Source organism: Cavia porcellus, unplaced genomic scaffold (genome assembly GCF_034190915.1).
Source record: "Cavia porcellus strain 051 isolate PalLab524CR breed Dunkin Hartley unplaced genomic scaffold, mCavPor4.1 scaffold_14, whole genome shotgun sequence".
NCBI classification, from domain to species: Eukaryota; Metazoa; Chordata; class Mammalia; order Rodentia; family Caviidae; genus Cavia; species Cavia porcellus.
Genome location: NW_026947497.1, coordinates 43,798,998 through 43,821,903, shown reverse-complemented (window position 1 = coordinate 43,821,903; position 22,906 = coordinate 43,798,998). Strand labels below are relative to the sequence as shown.

General features: G+C 35.5%; 1 protein-coding gene across 6 annotated transcripts in view; it reads left to right on the top strand.

Moving 5' to 3' along the window:
- Nucleotides 1-22,906, top strand: part of Lrba (LPS responsive beige-like anchor protein) — a 662,281-nt gene that overhangs the window by 578,437 nt on the left and 60,938 nt on the right. For all 6 annotated transcript variants that reach the window (XR_010039211.1, XR_010039212.1, XM_003476894.5 and 3 more), the window contains exon 48: nucleotides 8,286-8,453. Coding sequence is in view for 4 of the 6 variants with exons in the window: in XM_003476894.5 (XP_003476942.2) it covers nucleotides 8,286-8,453 (168 nt within the window). In the remaining 2 variants the exon portion in view is untranslated. The remainder of the gene's footprint in view (nucleotides 1-8,285; nucleotides 8,454-22,906) is intronic.

Genomic DNA, 22,906 nt, shown 5'->3' with positions numbered 1-22,906 from the left:
CTTGGCTCTTTCTTGATATACTTCCCCTTCCAAGTAAAGGTGGATCTGTCCTCCATACAGACTCATGTCCTTTGATTTATGCTCCTCACATTTTTAAGAGCTTATTAGTCCTGTGGCTCAGTGTGCCTGTTGTTGAAGCATGTGGCTCTGCTTTTAACTGATCAAATAAAATAGCTGCAATCCAGGTACTTGCTATGAATAGATCTAGAAGCTACTATTCAGCACCTCCCTAAGAGAAATAATGTTTACCCAGGTTTGCCTGAAGAGTACATAGTGTCTCCGTTTGTCCATACTTTACATCTCTCCCCAGATTAAGTAAGTCCCTCTGCAAGTCAATACCTGGATTCCATCATATTGCCAAGGGAGGAATTTCTTATCTCAGGAATAGAAATAATGTGTTTTTTAGGCCATCTGGTTTGTTTTTACATTATGGTCACTTTTGACTCTCATAATTGTTCATGCTTCTTTCTTTATGCTGCCTGCTAGAAAGCTTAGTACCAAAATACGTGGCTTACTTCTAACAAATCTAAGGAATTTCATGACATGATTTTTATGGGGCATTTCTTTATTTTCTTTACTGTTGCATTACCTAACTTCTGTTTTGTTAAATTTATCTTGCTGAATGTACATTGTTGGGATCTCTCTGAATTGTTTTCTGAACAAAGGCATACAAAATGCAAGTAAATAAAATAAATAAATTGATAAGATTCGTTCCCCATGCATTCTTACAAACGTAACATATTATTTTGAAAAGCTCTATATTCCTCTGTGGGTTATCGTATACTTTGTCTAACATAGTTGTATATTGTAAATTTGTAGATTTTAGATTAAGAATGACCTAAGGTTGAAATGTTAATTAAATGTTTTAATGTTCTATAGTTCTAAAGAAAATAGTTGGATAAAATGTCAGCATACAGGAGTATTTTAAACAAAAAAAAAATCATCTCTCTGAAAAGGAGGGTAATTGTACAAGTTGGCCTAATCCTTTTGATCTTGGCACACAGCAATACAGACTTCAGCTGAGATTAAAACTATGAATTTCAAAGGAAACATGGCCTTCAGTGTGTAAAATATATAACAGCTGGTTGACTAGTCCATTTAAAACTATGCAATAACAGTCGTAGACAAAAACGATTCTCCTGCCAAAAGATGCACGAATGCTTGATGGTTATATCAAGATGTGATACTAACTCACACTTTTCTTTAGTAATGATATCAATGTAGAAATGAACTGTGTAATGCCTGCTTCAGAACTTTTTATCTACTCAACAGTTCAAGGGCAGTTTAGAAGTATAGAACTCCTCTTAGTGATTTCTCTATCTGCTTTTAGGACAAGCTTCATTAAGTTGTTTACTAAATTTCATTTTTAAAAAATTGTCAGGTATGACTCTTATTCTTAGCATTCAACAGTTTTTTTCCTGAAGATCTTTGATCCTCTTTTTTCCCTTTTTGAGCTTCATGACTCAGTGATCTTAAAGATCATTATTGAACTTTTCTATATAAATAGAATAAATCTTACTATTACACTAAGGTAAATATTTCAACTCTGAAGTATTGTGATATATTTGTAATCATTATGGGAGAAAATTTATTAATGTTAGATTATAGTTCATTAAGTACTTCACTATTTTTCACTATTGTATCTCACCTGTAAAAGTAATTTTTAAACTGATTAAATTGTTAAAATTTTTAGAAAAATAAGAATGTGGATTTGTCATTTTTATTAGACATCATTTGGAAAGTATATTTCTATCCTGAATTTATACCTATACAATATGAAAGAATTGTTTTATGACCTTTGTTGTCTGAAAATTTTGATGCATCATAATTAACAGTAAAGTTTCTTTAGTATTATTCAAAGAAGAAAACTGTAGGTAAGTGTAATATTTGCTAAAGTTACTCAGATGCTCCACAGATTTGGGGCCAGCACATAAGGGGTTAATATATCTGTTTAGGGGGACAGGAAATCTGGCAACTATTGCAGAAAGGAGACCTAATGGTGCACACAAACAATTTGTCAGTCTTCTTAAATGTGAATAGCTTTCCGCAAAGTGGCTGCTCTTGCTTTGTTTGAACAGGCTAAACTTTTCCTTTTTGGGCTTTAAATCTTAGAAGTGAAATGTGATCCACATATTCAATCAAAATCATTTAATTCAAAGCATATTTTGATTGGAACAAAGTTGACATGGAAAGAAACTTTAGAATAAAAAAGTTGAAAGGACTTTATATCATATATTTAGCAGGAAAATTTGAAACAGTTCTAATTAGGCTGAAAAAAACAGCTTTCTTCAATGTAAATTACAAAGGTCATATATCAATGTTAAGGAAACATTACCATTAGTGTTTGAAATCCAGCACATGCAAACATAACAGACCAGTCGGTTTTAAATCTGTGTGTGTACATGTGTGTGCAGCACACACATATAGAAAGAACATGGTATTACATTTATTTCAAATGAAAACTGCTTAAAATTTCAAGTTCACAGTTTTGTACATTATCTTCTTGCTAATCCAATCACTAATTCTTTTCAAATATGTCACTATGTGTAAGCAGATGAATTAAGTTTTCATTTAAGAAAAATTTAAAATTTACAAAACTAATTTTTCATTCTTTCAGTAAATATACAGTTAATTACATACTATAACTCCAAAAAGTGTATCGTCAGGAGGATTAAGCAGTGCTTGTTATTTTTCTATTTGAAACATGTAGCTATAGGTATGGCATTTTGTATCTTGGAATCAAATGGGGAGTAGGGGAAATGGGACATTTTAGAAGCCAGGGAGTATCAGTAGTGGCTTTGATATGTAGAAATGCATATCAGTGCACAGGCTACAGAGGTCTATTTCCCTCTGTTACTATGATGATTTCTATACTTAAAAGCTTGCAAATGATATTTAACTTCTATAGTTGTTTTTTGTTTTTAAAAATCACATCATAGGTATCATTAGTTATTTAAATATTTTTTAAAATGGAGCGATATAGCATTTAGCTAAAGGGTAAGTAATATTAGCAGTAATATAAATATGAGAAACAAATAGTATACAACTACAGTTTCTTGTCTTGAGGTAAACCATTATATAATAATTTATTGAGTTGGAGCTGGGGATTTAGCTCAGAGCTATAGGCACCTGCCTTGCAAATGCTGAGTAGTGAGTTCAATCCCTGGTACCAATAAAAAAAATAAAAAAAAGAAGAAATAATAATTTATTGAGTTAACTGAAGTTGGGTTTCTATGATTTTATATAATTTTTGCATTAGTAAAAATTTGATTTTGTTAGAGTATCTCTAGCATACTCTAATAGATTAAGTAAATACATGATTAATGCCTTTTATTTTATAATTTTTATTTTTGAATAGCTTACTCGGAAAAAGCAAACTATTTCTATATGTTTCCATATTACTTGACCCTGGGAAAAAACAATAATCTTATACAGCATTTTAAAATCAATAAATAATTCATATCTTTAATAGGTTAATTTTAAGAAAATATAGATTGCATTTTTTCACTGAGATTTATTGTTAGACACGTTTCATATATAATTATTTCTGACACAAGGTTATACAGGCAGGTTATTTATGAATAATTTACTATTATCTTTATAATATTAAAGCTTTAATTTGTTGGTATTCTGTATGATTACCAAACAAATGAAAGTTACTAATAAGTACTTGTGTTTGACATATGTATACTGTACTTTTCCGCATATTTCAAGTGTTTTAGTTCCAGCCTAATAGGTCTCATTAAAAAAACAGATATCAGCCCCAAGACACTTTGTCAAAACTAATATGAGTCCCCCTGGATTGGATTGACAATTTGTGTGAGGCTTCGGTATGATAGTCTTTTCATAGTCTTATTTGATGCCTAACAATAGGACATTAGTCACTGATTTATTTTATAATAATTCATATGAGTTGAATACTATTGTATTGTGTTGGACAGTTTAGTGGATTTTCTTTTTTACAAATTTTACTCAGAGCACACATTGGATGTAAATGATAGATCCAGACTGCTAGGGGAGTACTAACAATTGATTGGTTGGGTTTGAGAGCGGCATGGGAAGAATGTTACTATCCCCTCGATGCAAACCATATTTAACTCCAGTCTTAATGAGGACTGTCTGTCCTAAAGGCTCTGAAAAGTCTCAGATGCTTAGCATTCCACTGGCATGTTTCTGCTGTGTGGCGCTGTGTGTGTGTGTGTGTGTGTGTGTGTGTGTGTGTGTGTGTAAAAATGTGGATCCAAGTGAGAATTTTATCTGAAGAATATTTAAAAATCAGTGTATAGGAAGGAATCTTAAAGAATTTTAATAGAAGTTTTTATGATTTTTTTGTTCCTGAGTTTCAAAAATACAATCCTGAGGTATTCTACTTTTAATATACCTTTTCCCATGTGTATTTTCCTTTTTTAAAATTTCCTCCTATGTCTCTTTCTTTTTCCCTTGCGCCTTTACTAACGATAGAGACATATATATGCATTTGGTTGGGCAGCTGTCATCCGGTGACACCAAAAGGATATTAGAATCCCGAGCTGCCTTTCTATAAAAATTATTTCCAAACTTTCAGAAATTCTTTTATATGTGTCGTAATTGTCCTTTTGGATGTCTTTTCAAGGCTTTATTAAATTTTGAGGAATGCTTGAAGTCTTCTTAGGAAATTTTTACTTTGCTTTTCTAGAGATTAACAGAAAACACATTTCACAAAAGGAAATATGCTTATCACTCTCTAGAACACAGTCTGCCAAGTAATTCTCAATACTACCTGACGGTGAGGGACTGACCTGTAACAGCATGTATGGAGGGTGGAACAGTGACATCATAACCGAAATGCACAGCATCCTTCCGTTAGGCATTTTTGCTTAAAATTCTGAAGTGGCCTAAAGATATAAAACCTTAAGTGTTTAAGTCTAACCAGCCTCACCATTTTAAATGTGCATAAAGAAGTAATCAACCATTAGGAAAACTCAGTTCTTTGTCTGATGATACATAAAATAAAATTACCCTAGTTTTTAGAGCTTTAATATTGAGAAAATTCATTTGTACTTTGTCATTTGCTGAGCCTTCTAGAATTTTATAGTCTCAAATCACAAACCACAGACGCTCAGGAGACTCCTGACTGTTTTATCTTATTAAACAATTTTGAAATCATTAATTTTTAATTAGCTTGGATGCAGGTTTTTTTATTGTTTCAATAGTGTGGGTATATGAACTAAACGTTTTTTTATTTAAACTACCGGCGAGAGTATTATTTACATAAATAAATGTAAGTTCTTCCTAAGAACACATACTGTGAGTTTGCTTCATATAGTGACACTTTCTCATAGAATCATAGATGTGGCATGTTAATTTATTATAGTAGAGCTTTTCAGCAGTTTATTAACTCTGATTTTTGAACAACCAAAAAGGATGTAAGCTCTAAGATACGTGTAAGTCCCTCCCTGATTGAAAGTTCTAATTAAGTGAATTGGAGAAAATTAACTGAAATTAGCTGTCAGAAAGTCACATTTAAATGAGTGATGAGCTAGGCTGGCAGTAAACATTTAAATGATATAAATTGCCATTTAAGTGTATGGTTTAATGTTTGTCATGCATTAATGTGACATGAGACTGCAGTGACAATCAAGCAGCTTGCTCTAATTTGAACATATTTAGGGCTTTTGTGTGGAGTGCACTGCACACAAATTAAGACAATTGCTGTTTTTATGTGTCACTTTAAACATGTCCTCCACTCCCTCCCATCCTCACCCAAGGCCTAAGTTAATGAAACAAATGTCTCATTTTTGTATGCAACTTGCATTAGTAGTTCTTGGATTTTTAGATTCATTTTAAATTTATTAAAATATGAATTTACTTAGTTTTTTTACTTAAATATGAATTTACTTAAAGTGAGTCTTCTCTTATTGAAGTAAAATACACAGTAGTTTTGCGCTGTTTTATCTCTTTATTAAATTAACAATTATAATGAATTTTATATTTCTGAGGGATATTTCATTTCAGGTATACTTTGGAATGTGAAAATTGCCCAGTGCCTAGGAATTTGTTTATAGAATCATATTTTATATTTTATAGTATTGTGAAACCAATAAAATATTATTAAATAGAAATAGTATTTTCCAGTAAGCATTTCTTTTATTCATAGGTACATATATTCACATAGCATATATTTGTACACCTGAGAACCAACAGGACCGTCTTTTGTCCTGGGTGTTCCTGCAGAAGCGGGCTGCGGGTCTGGCTTGGTGGTAGAATGTGTGCTTAACATGTGCAAGGCCCTCTATTAAACCCCTTCCCCTTGTAGGTCAATGTTGTTTTAAAACCAATAGATGTTTCCTTCTAATATTTATTAAATAGCAGCAAGCTACAACAAAAACACATCATAGTCATACTTTTTACTCTAAGAATTAATTTCAATGAGGTACCAGAGATAATCCAATTCACTTAATTAATTTCAATGAGGTACCAGATATATATATATATATATATATATATATATATATATATATATATATATAAAGTAACAATATATAACTTGGCATACTCAAGAGAACTCCTTGATTATGATAGCATTATTTGTTGATAAACTAGTTGATAATGGTAAATGTTTATGCTGGAATAATTTTGACAGTGTTATATAGAATGAAGATTAATACTTTCCTAAAAAGTAAGTCTCCAGTACGGTTTACTTAATTCCTCAAGCATTTATTGTGCTTTCAGCACAGTGCTAATAAATGGAAATACTTGAATAGAAAGTGAACTTGTGGGCCTGGGGATTTAGCTTAATGGCATAAGCACCTGCCTGGCAAGTGCGAAGTCATGAGTTTGATCCCCAGTACCAAGAAAAAAAAGTGAATCTTGTGCCCAGCATTACAACTGAACACTTGATTACGACCATTCATTATTTTTTGAGCACTGTGATGTTAATAGTATACAGTATTTGGCTTGGTCTTATATTAACATGTAGACTAGTAAACCAGTAATTATAAATGTCCCCTACAAAAATCTAATTTGTTTAGACATGACTTGAGAGGATGATGGTTTTGCAGTACAGCAAATATGGGGGATCTCCTTCCATCTTCTTTTTGAAGGCAAATCTTTTTTTCACTGTTTTGTTTCATTATGATTAATCCAATTACACTATTCAGTATTCTCTTTTGAATGGTTTTACAGTGTTCTGTTTTTGATTCGACTTTGCTATACCTGATAAAATGGACAACTGAAGATAATGAGATATACTATGATACCTATTACTATTATCCTGGTATTCTGCTGTGAATTTATGTACCAATTTCACTGCATTGTCTCGATTGGCTTTGTTCTATCTCATTCTGTTGTATTTTTACTACCTTCAAAATATAATTTGACTTACTTGAAATAAATGTAAAGGCAAAGCAAGTAGAAGAAAGATTCCTTGTGCAGGGATCAGAGGTGTAACAGGGAGTTTCTAGAAACAAATATACTGGATCTTATTACAGAGTGAAGAAAATGCTCTAAATCTGGATTACAGCAATGTTTATATATCTCTCTAAATTTACTAAATTCATTGAATTATGTCTTTAAAAAAAACCAAAATCTTGGGCTGGGGATTTGGTTCAGCGGCATAAGTGCCTGCCTTGCAAGCGCGCAGTCATGAGTTCAATCCCTAGTACCGATTTAAAAAAAAAAAAAAATCTAATTTGGATAGTAATAGTAGGCCACAAAATGTTTTAATTCTAAAAAAGTTATAAATATTTCAAGTGGATAGTAAATTTTTAAGATTTTTTACATTTGCTTCCTAAAGGTGTCTTTATGTTCCTTCTTTGAAGCATAAATTGAGCACTTTTCAAGGCATGAGTCACAAATGTCACCAAGATGGGTCCAGTTCTGGTCTTCACTATGCTAAAACTTTAGCAGTTATTACAGTTCATGGTAAATGCCAAGAAGTCTCTTGTTATATACAGAAAACAGATTTCTGACAGAAAACAAGACATCAAATTTTGTTTGCTTGTTTATGGTGCTGGGCATTGAACCCAGGACCTTCTGTATACTGAGTGCATGTTCTGCCTGTGAGCGACTACAGCATCCCAGGTGTAGTTTTCAGCTGAAACAGAGTATTCCTGTGTCGCCCTGCTGGCCTGGAATTCTTGCGCCTCAAACTCGGTCCCGGGGTGGCTAAGACTGTGAGTGTTTGCACACTGGCTACAGGCTTAGCATTACTTTTTTTACTATGTTACAGGAAGCTTAGTGCTGAATATTACTGTTTGTCCCGTATTTTAACAATTAAACATATAATATGATCTCTACTTTTTTAGGCCCTGGAGAGTGAATTTGTTTCCTGCCAGCTTCACCAGTGGATCGATCTCATTTTCGGCTATAAACAGCAGGGGCCAGAGGCTGTTCGAGCCCTCAACGTGTTCTATTATCTGACTTATGAGGGCGCGGTGAGCCTGAACTCAATAACCGATCCTGTGCTGAGAGAGGTGAGTTGTAGGACTGAGCCAGGAACTGTATGATCTTCCTTTTGGTACATTGCTGAAGAAACAGAGCACAAGGGTCAGTGACCTAAGCTAGATAACAGGTTAGTGGCTGAACAGGGGCTTGAACCCAGAGCTGCCCTCCAAAAACATGTTCGACTCAACAGAAAATGACAGCTTCATCATTTTGAACCCCTTTGGGTTCACCAAGTCACATTTAGAATTTTTATAGTTCTTGGGTCCACTCACATATTTTAAAATATTAGAAAAATAATTATTTATTTATTTAAAAATATGATTTGAGTGTAAATATCTAATGTAGTAAAACATTTGTTATGTATAAGTATATATATGTAACTAAATAGAAGTTAATAGTGAGACCAAAGTCTAAAACTTTCCTGCATCATCAAACTTGTTAAAGATTAATTACACTTGTTTTATTTTTGTCATTTAATTTCCTTTTTTTTTTTTTTGGAAATGGGAATAATTTTATTTTATTTTTTTTACTTTATTTGTTAATATTAAGGAGAAAAGGTAAAACAAATTTTCACAACAAAATATTAAAAAAGTAACAATTGTTGATAAATTACACATCATTATCTTTAGTCACTCAAGTACAAAATATGGGCATAAAAATTTCTTCAATCAATATTAGCACAGCCTTTCCTATTCAGTGAACTAAGTGACACTAATGATATAACTAACTTGCATTTTTTTCTTTTCCCTGCTATCCTTTCTCTTTAAGGGAGAGGATGAGATAAAAGGGGGCATAACAACGTAACAATACAGGTTAAAGCATGACACTTTCAGCAACCTAGTGCTTCACCACCAAATAACCCGACTTAATAGTAGTTACCATAGTGTCTTTTTCTTTGAAATATTTGAATATAACTTCATATGCTATAGCATCAAACATATCAAGACTGTGTAATACCAGTCAAGTGGATGAAAGCATTGTAGAGTATTTAGAACCAGCTAACAGAAAAAATGATCAATGGTTTCTATATTATCTCTTTGCCTATAACAATTTTTGTTTATACTACCACATACGATAAAATCCAGCAAATTACAACATGATAAAATCAATGGTGACAGAAGAGCCATAGTTTGGTGCGGCTTTAAGACAAGATGGTATTAAATCAGCACTAGCTATTATTATGTCTTATTTTCATCAAAGTAGCTGTTCATTGCATCACAGGCCATAATATCAAACAGCCCAAAATAAAGCCATTCCAATTAATGAGTGAAAATTTTATAAGGCTTCAAGGCCATATAATGGGGAATCATGGTTATCACGTACTTTTATATATTTGAATCATTTCCTACACTAGGGAAACTATTCAGTGTTTACAGATGCGAGTTTGATTTAGTTCACTTATGAGTATGGTTTCAAGCTGCACCCATTTATTGATAAATACCTCAATGTGATCCTTCTTTATAGCTGAGTAGTACTCCATTGTATAGAAATACCACAACTTTTTTATCGATTCCTCAGTTGATGGACATTTGGGTTGTTTCCAAGATCTGGCAATTACAAATTGTGCTTCTATAAACATAGGTGCGCATACATTACTGTGGTATGATGCTTTCAGTTCTTCTGGGAAGATGCCTAGAAGTGGAATAGCTGGAACAAATGGGACTTCCAATCCCAGCTTTTTGAGAAATCTCCAGACTGACCTCCACAAAGGTTGTAGCAGTCTACACTCCCACCAACAGTGTAGGAGAGTTCCTTTTTCCCCACAGCCTCTCCAGCACTTGTTGTTGTTGTTTTTCTTGATCCTGGCCTTTCTTTCAGGAGTGAGATGGAATCTCAGTGTGGTTTTAATTTGCATTTCCCCAATAACCAATGATGATGAACATTTTTCATGTATTTATTTGCCATTTGTATTTCTTCCTCTGAGAAGTGTGTATTCATCTCAGATGCCCATTTTTGGATTGGGTCTTTGAATTTTGGGGGTCTGAATTTTTTAATTCTTTATATGTTTTAGACAAAAGTCCTTTGTCTGAGGGGGAGTTCACTAAGATCTTTTCCCAATTTGTGGGTTTTCTTTTCACTGTGCTGGAGATTTTTTTTTGACTTACAGAAACCTTTTAACAAGAGGTAGTCCCAGTTATTGATTCTGGGAAGTATTTCCCGTGCAGTTTGAGTCCTGTTCATGAATTCTCTACCTACCCCTATGTCCTCAAGGTTTCTACCTAATTTGTCTTCCAATAGATCCAGTGTTTCTGTTTTAATATTCAGATCTTTGATCCATTTAGATTTTAATTTAGTACACGGTGATAGGCTTGGGTCGTTTTAGTTCTCGGCAAATGGAGAGCCAGTTTTTCCAACACCATTTATTAAAAAGACTGTCGTTTTTCCAGTGAACCTGCTTGGCTCCTTTATCGAAGATAAGGTGGTTGAGTGTGTTTGTAGTTGTGGTTGTATCTCCCAATCCATTCCATTGATCCTCTGCTCTGTTTTGATTCCAGTACCATGCTGATTTCACTACTGTCGCTTTGTAGTATAACTTCAAGCCAGGGATTGTGATGCCTCCTGCCTTGCCCTTGCTGCTTAGAATTGCCTTTGATATTCTAGGTCTCTTCTGGTTCCAGATGTACCTTAGGAATGATTTCTCTAGATCTATAAGGTATGTTGATGGTATTTTTAGTGGGATTGCATTGAATCTGTATAACAGTTTTGGGAGAATGGCCATTTTCACAATGTTTATTCTTCCTATCCATAAACATGGGATGTCTTTCCATTTTCTGAGATCATCTTCAATTTCTTTTTTTAGTGTATTATAATTTTCCCTGTATAGGTCTTTCACTTCTTTCATAAGAGTAATTCCTAAATATTTCATTTTTATGCTTGCTAGTGTGAAGAGTGTGGCTTCTCTTATTTCTCTCTCTGTGATTTTGTTGTTAGTGTATAAGAATGCTATTGATTTCTGAGTATTGATTTTGTACCCAGCTACATTACTGAATTTATTTATTATATCTAAGAGTCTTTCAATGGAGTTTAGGGGGTCTTCTATGTAGAGTATCATGTCATCTGCAAATAATGACAATTTAACTTCTTCTTTTCCTATCTTTACCCCTTTTATTTTTCTCTCGTCTAATTGCTCTGGCTAGTACTTCCAGCACTATATTAAATAGGAGAGGTGATAAAGGACATTCTTGTTTTGTGCCTGATTTTAAAGTAAAGGCTTTCCATTTTTGGCCAGTTAGTATGATACTGGCTGTTGGTTTGTCATAGACAGCCTTTATTATATTGAGGTAAAGACCATCTATTCCAATTTTCTGTAAAGTTCTTATCATGAATGAATGTTGGACCTTATCGAAGGCTTTTTCTGCATCTATGGAAATGATCATGTGATTCTTACTTTTGGCTTTATTGATATGGTGGATTACATTTATTGATTTACGTATGTTGAACCATCCCTGCATGCCTGGGATGAATCCCACTTGGTTGTGGTGTATAATCTTTTTGATGATTTGCTGCATCCTATTTGCCAATATTTTATTGAGGATTTTTGCATCTGTGTTCATTAGGGAGATTGGTCTGTAGTTCTCTTTTTCAGTTGAGTCTTTCCCGGGTTTTGGTACTAGAGTAATATTTGCTTCCAGGAATGACTTGGGAAGGATTGCTTCCCTTTCAATTTCATTGAAGAGTTTGAGGAGTGTCGGTATTGGGTCTTTGTTTGTATTTCTTGTAGAATTCTGCAATGAATCCGTCTGGGCCAGGGCTTTTCTTTGTAGGTAAGGAATTAATTACATGTTCAATTTAATTGATGGAGATTGGGTTATTCAGCAGTTTTACATCCTCTTGATCTAGCTTTGGTACTTCGTATGTTTCTAAGAATCTGTCTATTTGTTCTGTGTTATCAAACCCTTGAGAGTAGAGGTTTTCGAAATAGGTGTTGATGATCTTCTGTATTTCTATTGAGTCTGTAGTGACTTTACCTTTTTCATTTCTTATTGCATGGATTTGAGCTTTTTCTTCCCTTTTTTTTAAATAAGGTTGGCTAGGGGCTTATCAATTTTATGTATTCTTTCAGAGAACCAACTTTTTGATTCATTGATTCTTTGGATTGTTTTCTTAGTCTCTATTGCGTTGATTTCTGCTCTGATTTTTATAATTTCCTCTCTTCTTTTGGCTTTGGGCTTGACTTGCTCTTCTTTTTCTAGCTGTTTAATATGTAGCATCATGTTGTTTATTTGTATTCGTTCTGTTTTCCTGATGTGGGAACTCAGTGCAATAAATTTTCCTCTGAGGACGGCTTTCATTGCATCCCATAGATTCCGGTAAGTTGTATCTGTATTTTTATTTGTTTGTAGGTATTGCTTAATTTCTTTTTTAATATCCTCTGTGACCCACTGATTACTCAGGAGTATGTTATTCAGTTTCCATGTGTTTGTGGGATTTTTGCAGTATCTTTTATCATTAATTACTAATTTCATGGCGCTATGGTCCGATAGCATGTAAGGGATAATTTCAATTCTTTTGCATTTATTTAAATATGTTCTGTGAGTTAATATAAGGTCTGTTTTAGAGAATGACCCATGTACTGCTGAGAAGAATGTCTTTCTGTTGTTGTTGGGTGGAATACTCTGTATATGTCTATTAAGTCCATTTGTTCAGAGGTGCAATTCAGTTCTTTTATTTCTTTGTTGATTTTCTGTTTGGTTGATCTGTCCATTGGTGTCAATGTTGTGTTAAGATCTCCTGTCAGAATTGTGTTACTGCTGATTTGGTTTTTCATTTCTGTTAGTACTTGTTTTATATAACTGGGTGCTCTGGAGTTTGGTGCATATATATTTAAGATAGTTATCTCTTCCTCTTGGAGTTTTCCCCTAATCAGTATGTAGTGACCTTCTTTATCCTTTCTAATCATTATTGGCTTGAAGTTGACTTTGTCTGCAACAGAATAGCTACCCCCGCTTTTTTTTTGGTTCCTGTTGCATGGAATGTTGTTTTCCATCCTTTGACTTTGAGTCTGTGAGTATCCTTTTGAGTTAGGTGGGTTTCTTGTAGACAGCATATGGTTGGATTTTGTTTCTTTATCCATTCTGCCAGTCTGTTTCTTTTAATTGGTGTATTGAGACCATTTACGTTAATAGTAAGAACTGTTATAAATTGTTTCATTGTTGACATATTATCTTTCTGCTGTTGCATGTTATCTGTCTGCTCTGTTCAACTGTCTGCTTTGTTTAGTGGTTTTTTCCTAAATGTATCTAGGCTGTCTTTCAGTATTCTTTGCAGGGTTGGCTTGGTGATCATGAAGTTTTTCAGCTGATCTTTGTCATGGAAATATCTTATTTCTCCATCAAATTTGAAGGACAGTTTTGCAGGGTACATCAGCCTAGGTTGAAAATCATTTTCCTTTAGGATCTGAAATATATCACTCCATGCTCTTCTTGACTTTATTGTTTGTGCTGAGAAGTCTGCTGTAATTCTGATAGGTTTTCCTTTATAGGTGATCTGTCTTTTCTTTCTGACAGCCTTGAATATTCTATTCTTTTGTTCAATTTCTGAGATGGTCATTATTATATGTCTGGGTGTAGATTTATTTTGGTTGTGACTATTTGGATATCTATGTGCTTCATTGATCTTGATACCAGTTTCCAATCTCATGTTTGGGAAATTTTCAGCTATTACTTCTCTAAATATCCTCTTGACATCCTTTATGTTGTCCCCTTCTTTTTCATTTATCCCTATCAACCTTATGTTGTTTCTCTTTGTATCATCCTGTAGGTGTTGAATTGTTGTTTCCTGATTTCTTGTTATTTTTAAAAGATCTTTTCTTTCCTGTTCACTTGTTGCAATCTTGTCTTCGAGGTCTGAGATTCTATCTTCACATTCATTGAGGCGGTATTTACAACTTTCAATGGAGTTTTTGATTTCCTGTATATCTCTTTGCATCTGTTTTATGTATTCTGTTTGTTTCTTACATTGTTCATCCAGGAATTCTATCTTTTTGTTTAGTTCCTCTAATTTTTTAACTGCCTCTTCTTTAGCTATGTTTAGCATCTGTTTCATTTCTTTTATCAATTCTTCTTTCATCTGAGAGATTATTTCTGGTTTGAATTCCTTTAAGTCTTCCCATACTTGCTTCTTTATTTCAGTTACCATTATTTCAGGTATTTCAGTCATGTGGCATGTGTTTTCTTCTATGCACATGGCTCCTGGGCTTTCTTGGGATGGGCTGGATGTTTGAGATTGCATTTTGGACTTTCGTTTTGTCATTTTCCTGTATTTGGAAGCTTCAAGTATTGTTCCAGGTGTGGGAGAGAGATCCACCAGCCTGGATGGGGTACCCTGCGATGGCCCCACTCACTGGACCCAGCAGGGAACTATGGCCTGCTCCTCAGGCCAGGAAGAGTGTCTCCTCAGGCTGGGCGGAGCTCCCAGCCACCACTGTTACTCTCATCTCTCCGGCCTGGTCTCTGGTCCAGTGGGGAGCTGGTCTGGTCCCCCAAGTCAGGGAGAAAGTTCCCACAGGCTGGGTGGAGCTCCCAGCCGCAGCTGCTGCAGTCTCTGAAATGGCCTGGTCCCCGGGTCCGGTGGGAAACCGGCCTGAGTCCCCAGGTCAGGGCGAAAGTTCCCACAGGCTGGGCCTTGTCATTTAATTTCTAAGGTAAGACATTCAAAACATGATTTTGGTAAATATAGTATTCACTAAAAGTTCTGTACAAGGTGATGCATTTTTTTTCAAGTATTTCTAATCTAATAATTCTGCTAAGTCCAACATAACTCATATGATGTTACAGAATTAAACAAATACAACTTGAAACATCAGTACATGTTTTAGAACAGAATTATGTACAAAACCTAGGGTATTTGATTCATAGTGAAAGTTGTATATTTTAAAGAATACATTATTTGTAACATGTAAGGTTATAAATTTGACCTGATTATATGAAAATACAATGTAAGGTCAAATTTGACCTGATTATATGAAAATATAAAAGTGCATATTTAAATAAACTGGCATATTATCATCTGACCTATGTGCTAGATAAAAGTCAGCAAACAAAATCACTGTGTATCAGATAGCATGTAACATATCTTATATGAATTTTGAGTTACTCTTTTTCATATTTTAAAAACTGTGGAGGCAGAGCTGAATCAGACCCCATAAGATGCTTCCATGTTTTTCATTATTTGAAAATGTTCCCTCTAGAACATTTTCATTTACTAGAGTAACAGTTAACTGTATGAAACATAAGATATAGAGGATTTTGTATATGAAATTGTGGTTAGTACATGCAGGTTGCTCTAGAGATGGCATAATCTTATTAGAACTGAACAGCATAATTTTTTTTCTTTCATTTTTGTTTTAGCCGTAGTAAAACAACAATATTTGAACATTTGCTACTTTATTAAGTGCTAAAGATTCTTCAATAAATTAACTACCCATTTTTGGTTTTTGTAGTAATTATCCATCCTACAGCCCTATATAACTAATTTATAACTGAATTTACCTAGAAATTGATTTTATAATCTATTTTACTTGACATATCAGCCTAAATTCCCTAATATTCCATAGCATTACTGTGAAAATGTACTTACCATTCATCTTTCCGTGTGACATGCTGTTATTTTAAGAGACTTATCTCTTGATGTGTCCATCATGATGTAACTAGCACTGCTGTTTACTTCATGTTCACCTGTGTGTGTCTACCAAGGTAATCACTAGAAACTTCCTTTTTTTTTTTTTTTTTACTTTTAATTTTTTTTAAAGAGAATGAAACCAAGCAAAATAAAACAGAACAAAGCCAATCAAAACAAACCAGTGTAATTGACACAGGATTTCAAAACAATTGGAAATCAAGAATGATTACCATAATGCCTGTTATCTTCAAAATAGCTGCAGATACCTTCAAACACAGTAAAAATCAAAATAGAAGAGAGTAGAACCAATAAAAGAAAAAAAAATGGACACAGTAAGGGACTTCAAAATAAGATAAGAGTAAATCCAAAATGGTTACTATAATATATCTTGTTATCTTTCAAATAGCTGCCCATGCCATCAGATATAATACAGTCAAAGAAAACAAAATAGAATAAAACCAAACAAAACAATGGAAATGGTACAGGACTTCAAAACAAGATGATAGGGCATTAACAATGGCTACCACCTTAGGAAGAAGATCCTCCATAGATGCTGTATTACGTATTGATATCTCTAAATAGATGATCAGACTACTGGCTTTAGACCAGTAAAGTCAGTGAAACACAAAACACTACAAGCATTGTATTTTACCTCAGTAGCTATTATCACAGTTGATGTTTTCCAGATCTGCCAGTTGCTTACAGCTGGTAGGAGGTAAAGGGGTTGATTCTTCTTGTTTCCCAGCCTGTGCTGGAAGGGCCTGGCATCTGGCTCTCTCCACAGTGGCCTGTGCATGGCACTGATTTACAGGGTGGGTTTGCTTCTCGGTGACTTCTTTCCTCTTCCTCTGCAGTCCGTGAATGGCTGTCCCCCTAGAAGCCTGCACGTGGCACCGATTCACAAGAGAGCTTTGCAGGCTTCTCTTTAAGTCACTCCGTAAAGTGGCTTTGTTTTTATTCTGTGTTCATCCCACATCCCCAGGCAATGGTTTCTAAAGAAATTTACAGTATAGTCTAGAAGATTGTAGTATAATACATAGTGATGGAAGTATTTATATCCACGTTGTACAGTATGATGAGCAGAGCCACATGGGCCCTTTGTGCACCTGAACTGTAGCTGGTTCCACTAAGGGACTGAATATTTGATTTTATTCAGTTTTAATTAATTTAAATTGAAGTGGACACATACTGAACAACAGAGATCTAAAGGACTGTGCTGTAATCTTTGGCAGCCACGTAACTTCAGGACATAAGCTCAGAGAAGGGGACAATAAATATTAACTTGTTGGGATATTTAAACATTTGGATATGTAATAGAAATATGGTATAAACTAGACTATGTTTTTCTTTTGGCTAAATGTACTATAGTATGAAATAAGATTTTTATTGTGATCATATAAATATACCTAAAGTAAGATTTAGTATTGTTACCACTTTTGAGTGTATAGTTCAGTAGCATTAAGAACACTCACATCTGGTTGTTGGTGTAGCTTATTGGTAAAACATGTTCTTAGTATAAACAAAGCCTTGGGGGTGGATCACATTGTTTTGTAGTCATCACCACAGTCTCTGGAAATTTTTTATCTTCTCAAAAAAAAACACAAAAAACAAAAAACTCTGTACATTGAACAATAACTGTGTCTTAGTTACTTTTTACTCGTTGCTGAGACAAAATATCTGAAGCCCAAAGTAGGAAAGGAAAGGTTTGTTTCTTACAGTTTTGGGAGGTTTCAGTCCACACTAAGTTGGCTCCAAGGCAGGCGGGCATGGCTGGGGCTGCAGTTCATGGTGGTTGCAAACAGCAAACAGGAACCAGCAAAGAGTAAAACACACCTTCTTCCTGCCATTACATCACATCCTGGCTCCACCTCTATGTGGGTGGAGCACTGACACCATCAATCCAAGCACTAAACAATGAACCAATCACAAATACACAATGCAAATGCATGAGGCCTGGGGGACACAGACATAAACCATGACAAACTGTATTTCTTCTTCCTTTGAGTCTTTGATCTCTATGAATTTCTTTACTTAAGGTATCTCATATAAGTGGAATCATTCATTAGTTGCCTTTTGTCCTAAAATTTACTTTATTTAGCATATCTTTAAAATTCATCCATGTTGTAGCATATATCAGAATTTTCTTCCTTTTAAGGGCTGGATAATATTCATTGTATGTATGTACTGCATTTTACTTCATTCAACCATCAGTGGATATTGTGGGTTGTTCTCACCTTTTGGCTGTTGTGAGTAACATAAACATGGTATACGAGTATTCAAGGCTTTACTTTTCAAACTTTTGTGTATGCTCAAAGTAGCAGAACTGCTGGATTGTATGGTACTTTAATGCTTGATTTTTCAAGGGGCTGCCATACCAAATAAGTTTTCTATATTTTTCATGATCATCATTTGCTAAAGACTATCTTAAACTTTTGCTTTAAATTTCTTTGACTTTCTTCTCTTTCCTATAATTATCAGAAAATTAAGTCTTAACCGTATAGTTTTCCACTCATCATATCCATTTATATTTATATAATATATTGTATATTAGACTTTTATAGTAGAGCATATAATATATATACATGGCATATTAGATTCTACATTCAATAAATAAACATGCCCCATGATGTTCTGGGTATGGTAGGTGTATGATATTCTTGAGATAAGACTGTATCGCTGAGGCTGAGTATGGTGGCACACCTCTGTCATCCCAGTACTCAGGAGGCTGAGGCAAGAGAATTACTGGCAGTCTCTAGCCAGAAAGTGAATTCAAGGCCAGCCTGAACTTCATAGTGAAACCCTGACTCAAAAAGACAAAACATAAAAATCTCAAGACAAAGAAACCAAGACTATGTGTGTTACTTAGCATTATTAATATAAATATGTTCCTAAAATAAATACAATCTTTCATTATTGCCTTTCCATACCATTGGCCAGAGCTAAATTTTGTAGCAGAATATGATATGATGCAGTAAACAAATAAATAAATGTAGCTTTGACTCCTCTATTGAATACTAGTTATGACTTCAATCTTTAGCCTCTGTTTCCTGAAATACAGACTTAGTGTGATAATGCCCACTCGATGAATGATTAGGTGAGATAAAACACATGTGAATGGCAGGCATGGAGCCTTTTCAGTCCTAGGTGTTCTGCAAGGGTTAGCACCTCCCTCATGTTGTTCCCAGGTCAACCCCTGAGTTAGAAAAATACAACTATAAAAGAAACATGAGCTAGTAATGACATCATAGGAACAATAATAAAACACTGATTGTAAGGAGTTATTAGGTAGTGTTTCCTAAAGGGCACATCGAGTTCATTATTAAATGAGACAAAAGAAAGCAGAAAACAAAAAGCATGAATTTATTTTAAAACTTTTGTTAAACTCAAATTATGTGGTAAGTTTAAAGGGGTGGGAAAGGAAGTCCCACTTTATAAGCTAGAGTTCATTATCTAATAGGAAAACAGGATAAGTAAACAGTTAAAATATGATCTGATAAATTCAGTATTGAGATAGGTATATTCATGCATGCCCAAGTGTACAGGACAGGTACCAAACCCAGACCCACGCAGTGCAGGCATGTGTCTGGGAACAGGTGGCTGGCACAGGATGAGCATCAGTGAGTGGAGTGGTGTGCAGAGGGTTCCCACACGGGCTTGCTGCATAAGTTTCTTGCACAGTCATAAAAGGGTTGATGTGCAGTGAATTGAAGGTGATGAGGTAAGTGAGATGGAGTGCCTTCAGTACCATGTAAATTATTTTTTAATGCCATGTAAATTACATGTGGCCATATAAGCACTCTGCCAGTGAGTCTCTCCTCAACCCTAAAGGAGAGGTGTTTTTTTTAACCAACTTTATTGATATATAATTCACTAACTGAAAGTGTACAAATACAACGGTTGTAGTATATTCGCAAAGTTGCACAACCATCACCACAATCTAAGAACATTGCACCATCACAAAAAGAAATCCTTGTGCCATTAGCAGTCCTATAAGGGGGGGCATTTTTCTGTGGGTAGCTAGGTGTTTGACTATGTTTCATTGGAAAGACCCAGAAAAAGGGAGATATGTCAGACAGGAAGGAAAGCATGTTATAGATGCTCAACCTGTATGAGGAAGTGGGATGGAACAAAATCCAGAGCCCAGGGAGAGATAAGCCCTGGGCAGGAGGGAGCTATGGTGCCTCTTCTGTAATTGGAGAGTAGGTTAGCGTGCGGAAGGCTTGTGTGAGTCAGTGTCTCCGAACAAGGTAGGAAGCAGCAAGATTATCTTTATACGAGTTTGTACTCAGGATGAGGTTCTGTTTATTTATGGAACTGAGACAGTGATGGATGCTTCAAGATGCTGCTTCATAATTATTATTTCCCTTCTGTGTTGTTTTCTCTGTGTTCTCAACAGCAGAATAGATGCAGAAAAGACTCCTAAAAGGCATGGGGGTGCAGAGACTGATACGGGTGCATTTTGCTATTGGCATATGCTGGAATGTGTAACAAAAGGGCTGAGGGTGAAAGGGTGACCATTAAATCTGGTGAAGGGCTGCTGCTGAAATGCCGGGACATGAATTGAGTAGATAAGGAGGGCCGGAAAGGGCACATGACCTGGGAGAGTTTAGTTTCTTGTTCATTTATTCAACAGTACGCAATTTGTTCAAGGTGGTAAAAAAAAAAAAAATACAGAGATGAGTATGACAGGCAGGTCCCTCCTCAGTCACGGAGCTCACATTCTGGTGCACACACAGAAAAAACAGTAGAGCCCAGCTTCAGTTCCGGTGCTGTACTGTCCAGCACGCGTGACTTGTGGCAGGGAAGTGTTTTAGAGAGCACAGTCGCAGATGCCTCTGTCCTCATAAATTGTTCCTTCAAAACCCTGGGTAGCAGTGGGCCACGTGGGGGCCAGGGAGCAGCTCCTACTGTAGTGTCACCTGCCTGTCACCCAGGGTGCTCCAGCCTCCGAGTCTGCCCCACCTCAGACCTCCTGCCATTGGCAAAGCTATTGCTGGTGCCACTTGCTAGGTCACAGCCCACCCCATCTCCAAGCCCACCCATTTCTCTTCAGTCTTGTTCCAGTGAGGTGCTTTCCCATCACTAGCATCAGTGCATTTGTCCATCTGCTTGATACTACTTCTTCAGAATCACACAGTGCTGCCGGGCAGGGTGGTGCATGACTGTACTCCCGGCACTTGAGAGGCTGAGGCAAGAGGATTACTGTGAGTTCAAGACCAGCCAGGGGTACAAAGTGAGCCCAGGACAGCCTGAACTGCATAATAAGACCCAGTCTCAAAAAGATCCCTCCCCCAAAATCACACAGGCCCCCCAGGATCGAGTCACATACTTTCTAAAGAGCAGGCCACTCTCTGTTCACTTGTAGTTATTTCTGTTTTCTGCTACAAACTTAGTTGGGTTTCAGACCCTCTGTATTCACGTGGCCACACAGAGGCGAGGTCTCTACCTGGCCAGTCACATAGTCACCCTCTGCTCTCCAGAAGCTTTGTTGCTCTCAGGGAGCTGCCGTTCTAGAGTGAATGGTTAATGCATGTGGCATAGTAAGTGACCATAAAAATAATCTCTCTATAAAAAGAGCACTAAACGGTGGAAATAATAACCATAAGAGGAGGAAGAGTAATCAGAGAAACAGTCTGCAGCACACTAAACTTTTATGTTGTTTTTAATTTTTAGAAAACAGCTGGGTTATCAGTATACATGACTGCGTTTACATATATCACATACCAGAAAGATTTTTTTTCAGGAAAATATGCTAATCTTTTTTTCAGCTATCTTGTGACCCCCTCTGAAGGGTATTTTCTTATCTTTAGCTGTTTATCCTCACTGACCTCTTTCCTCTTTTTTTTTTAATCTATCTCTTTGGTCTCTTTCTCCTTCTCTCTGTTGTTATATTTTAATCTACTCTGTTTTCCTAGCTTTACCTACATTGTTTCATAGACAAGGGCAAATAAATAAAAGCCATTTTCTGTTCATTAATTCTCTTAAACTTGGCTTGGCTAAGCCATTCCTATTCTTCCAACACTGTCTATTTAACACCATTTCAAAAGAAACCTGAAAGCCAAGGAAAAAGTTTTTAAAAGATAAATGAGATTATTTGAATTTAGGGTCAAATGCAAGCAAAGACAAATATTTTTACTCCTAAAGAAAACCTCTTAAATCCAAATCCAGAAAATAATTAGGTTAGCCACAATGTTTGTTTCATAATTTTTTCTTTCTAAAAGGCTAACTATAAATATTTCCCTTAATTTCTTTATTATTTTTACAATATAATTGTACTTCTCCTTAGGTCTTTACACTATATGCTTATTTAGTCAAATTTACCTGGGAATTATCCTGTGCTTTCTATTGCTGTGATAAAATTACTGAGAAAATGCACAAGGAGAGAAAATTTATTTGGCTCGCAGCTTCAGAGGTGCAATTGTGGTTGTTAGACTCTGCTGCCCAGGCCTGTGGCGGGCAGAGCACCGCAGCAGGCAGAAGGCAGAGCAGAGCTGCTCAGGCATGGTGGCAGGAGAACAGAGGAGGCTGCCTCTAAATTCTTCATCCTCTCCCCCAACCCACTTCTCTCTGAGTGCTCTCCCGTGGGTTACGCCATGGCTGAGGGCTGCCTCCTCCTGCTGTACAGTGTAGACACAGATAAAGTACAGGGCATACAATTCACACACCATGTATGAAAAGTATTGTATCTTCTCAAGTAATTAGACACATTGAATTTAAAACAGTAGCATTTTTGCTGAAAATGTCTGATATTGGTGAGAGTATTTATGGCAATCTATATCAATATTTATGTGTATGTACTGTTTATTTAGAATTTTAAAGAGAGAATTTAGAATTTTAAAGAGAATAATTGGAGTGTGTAAAA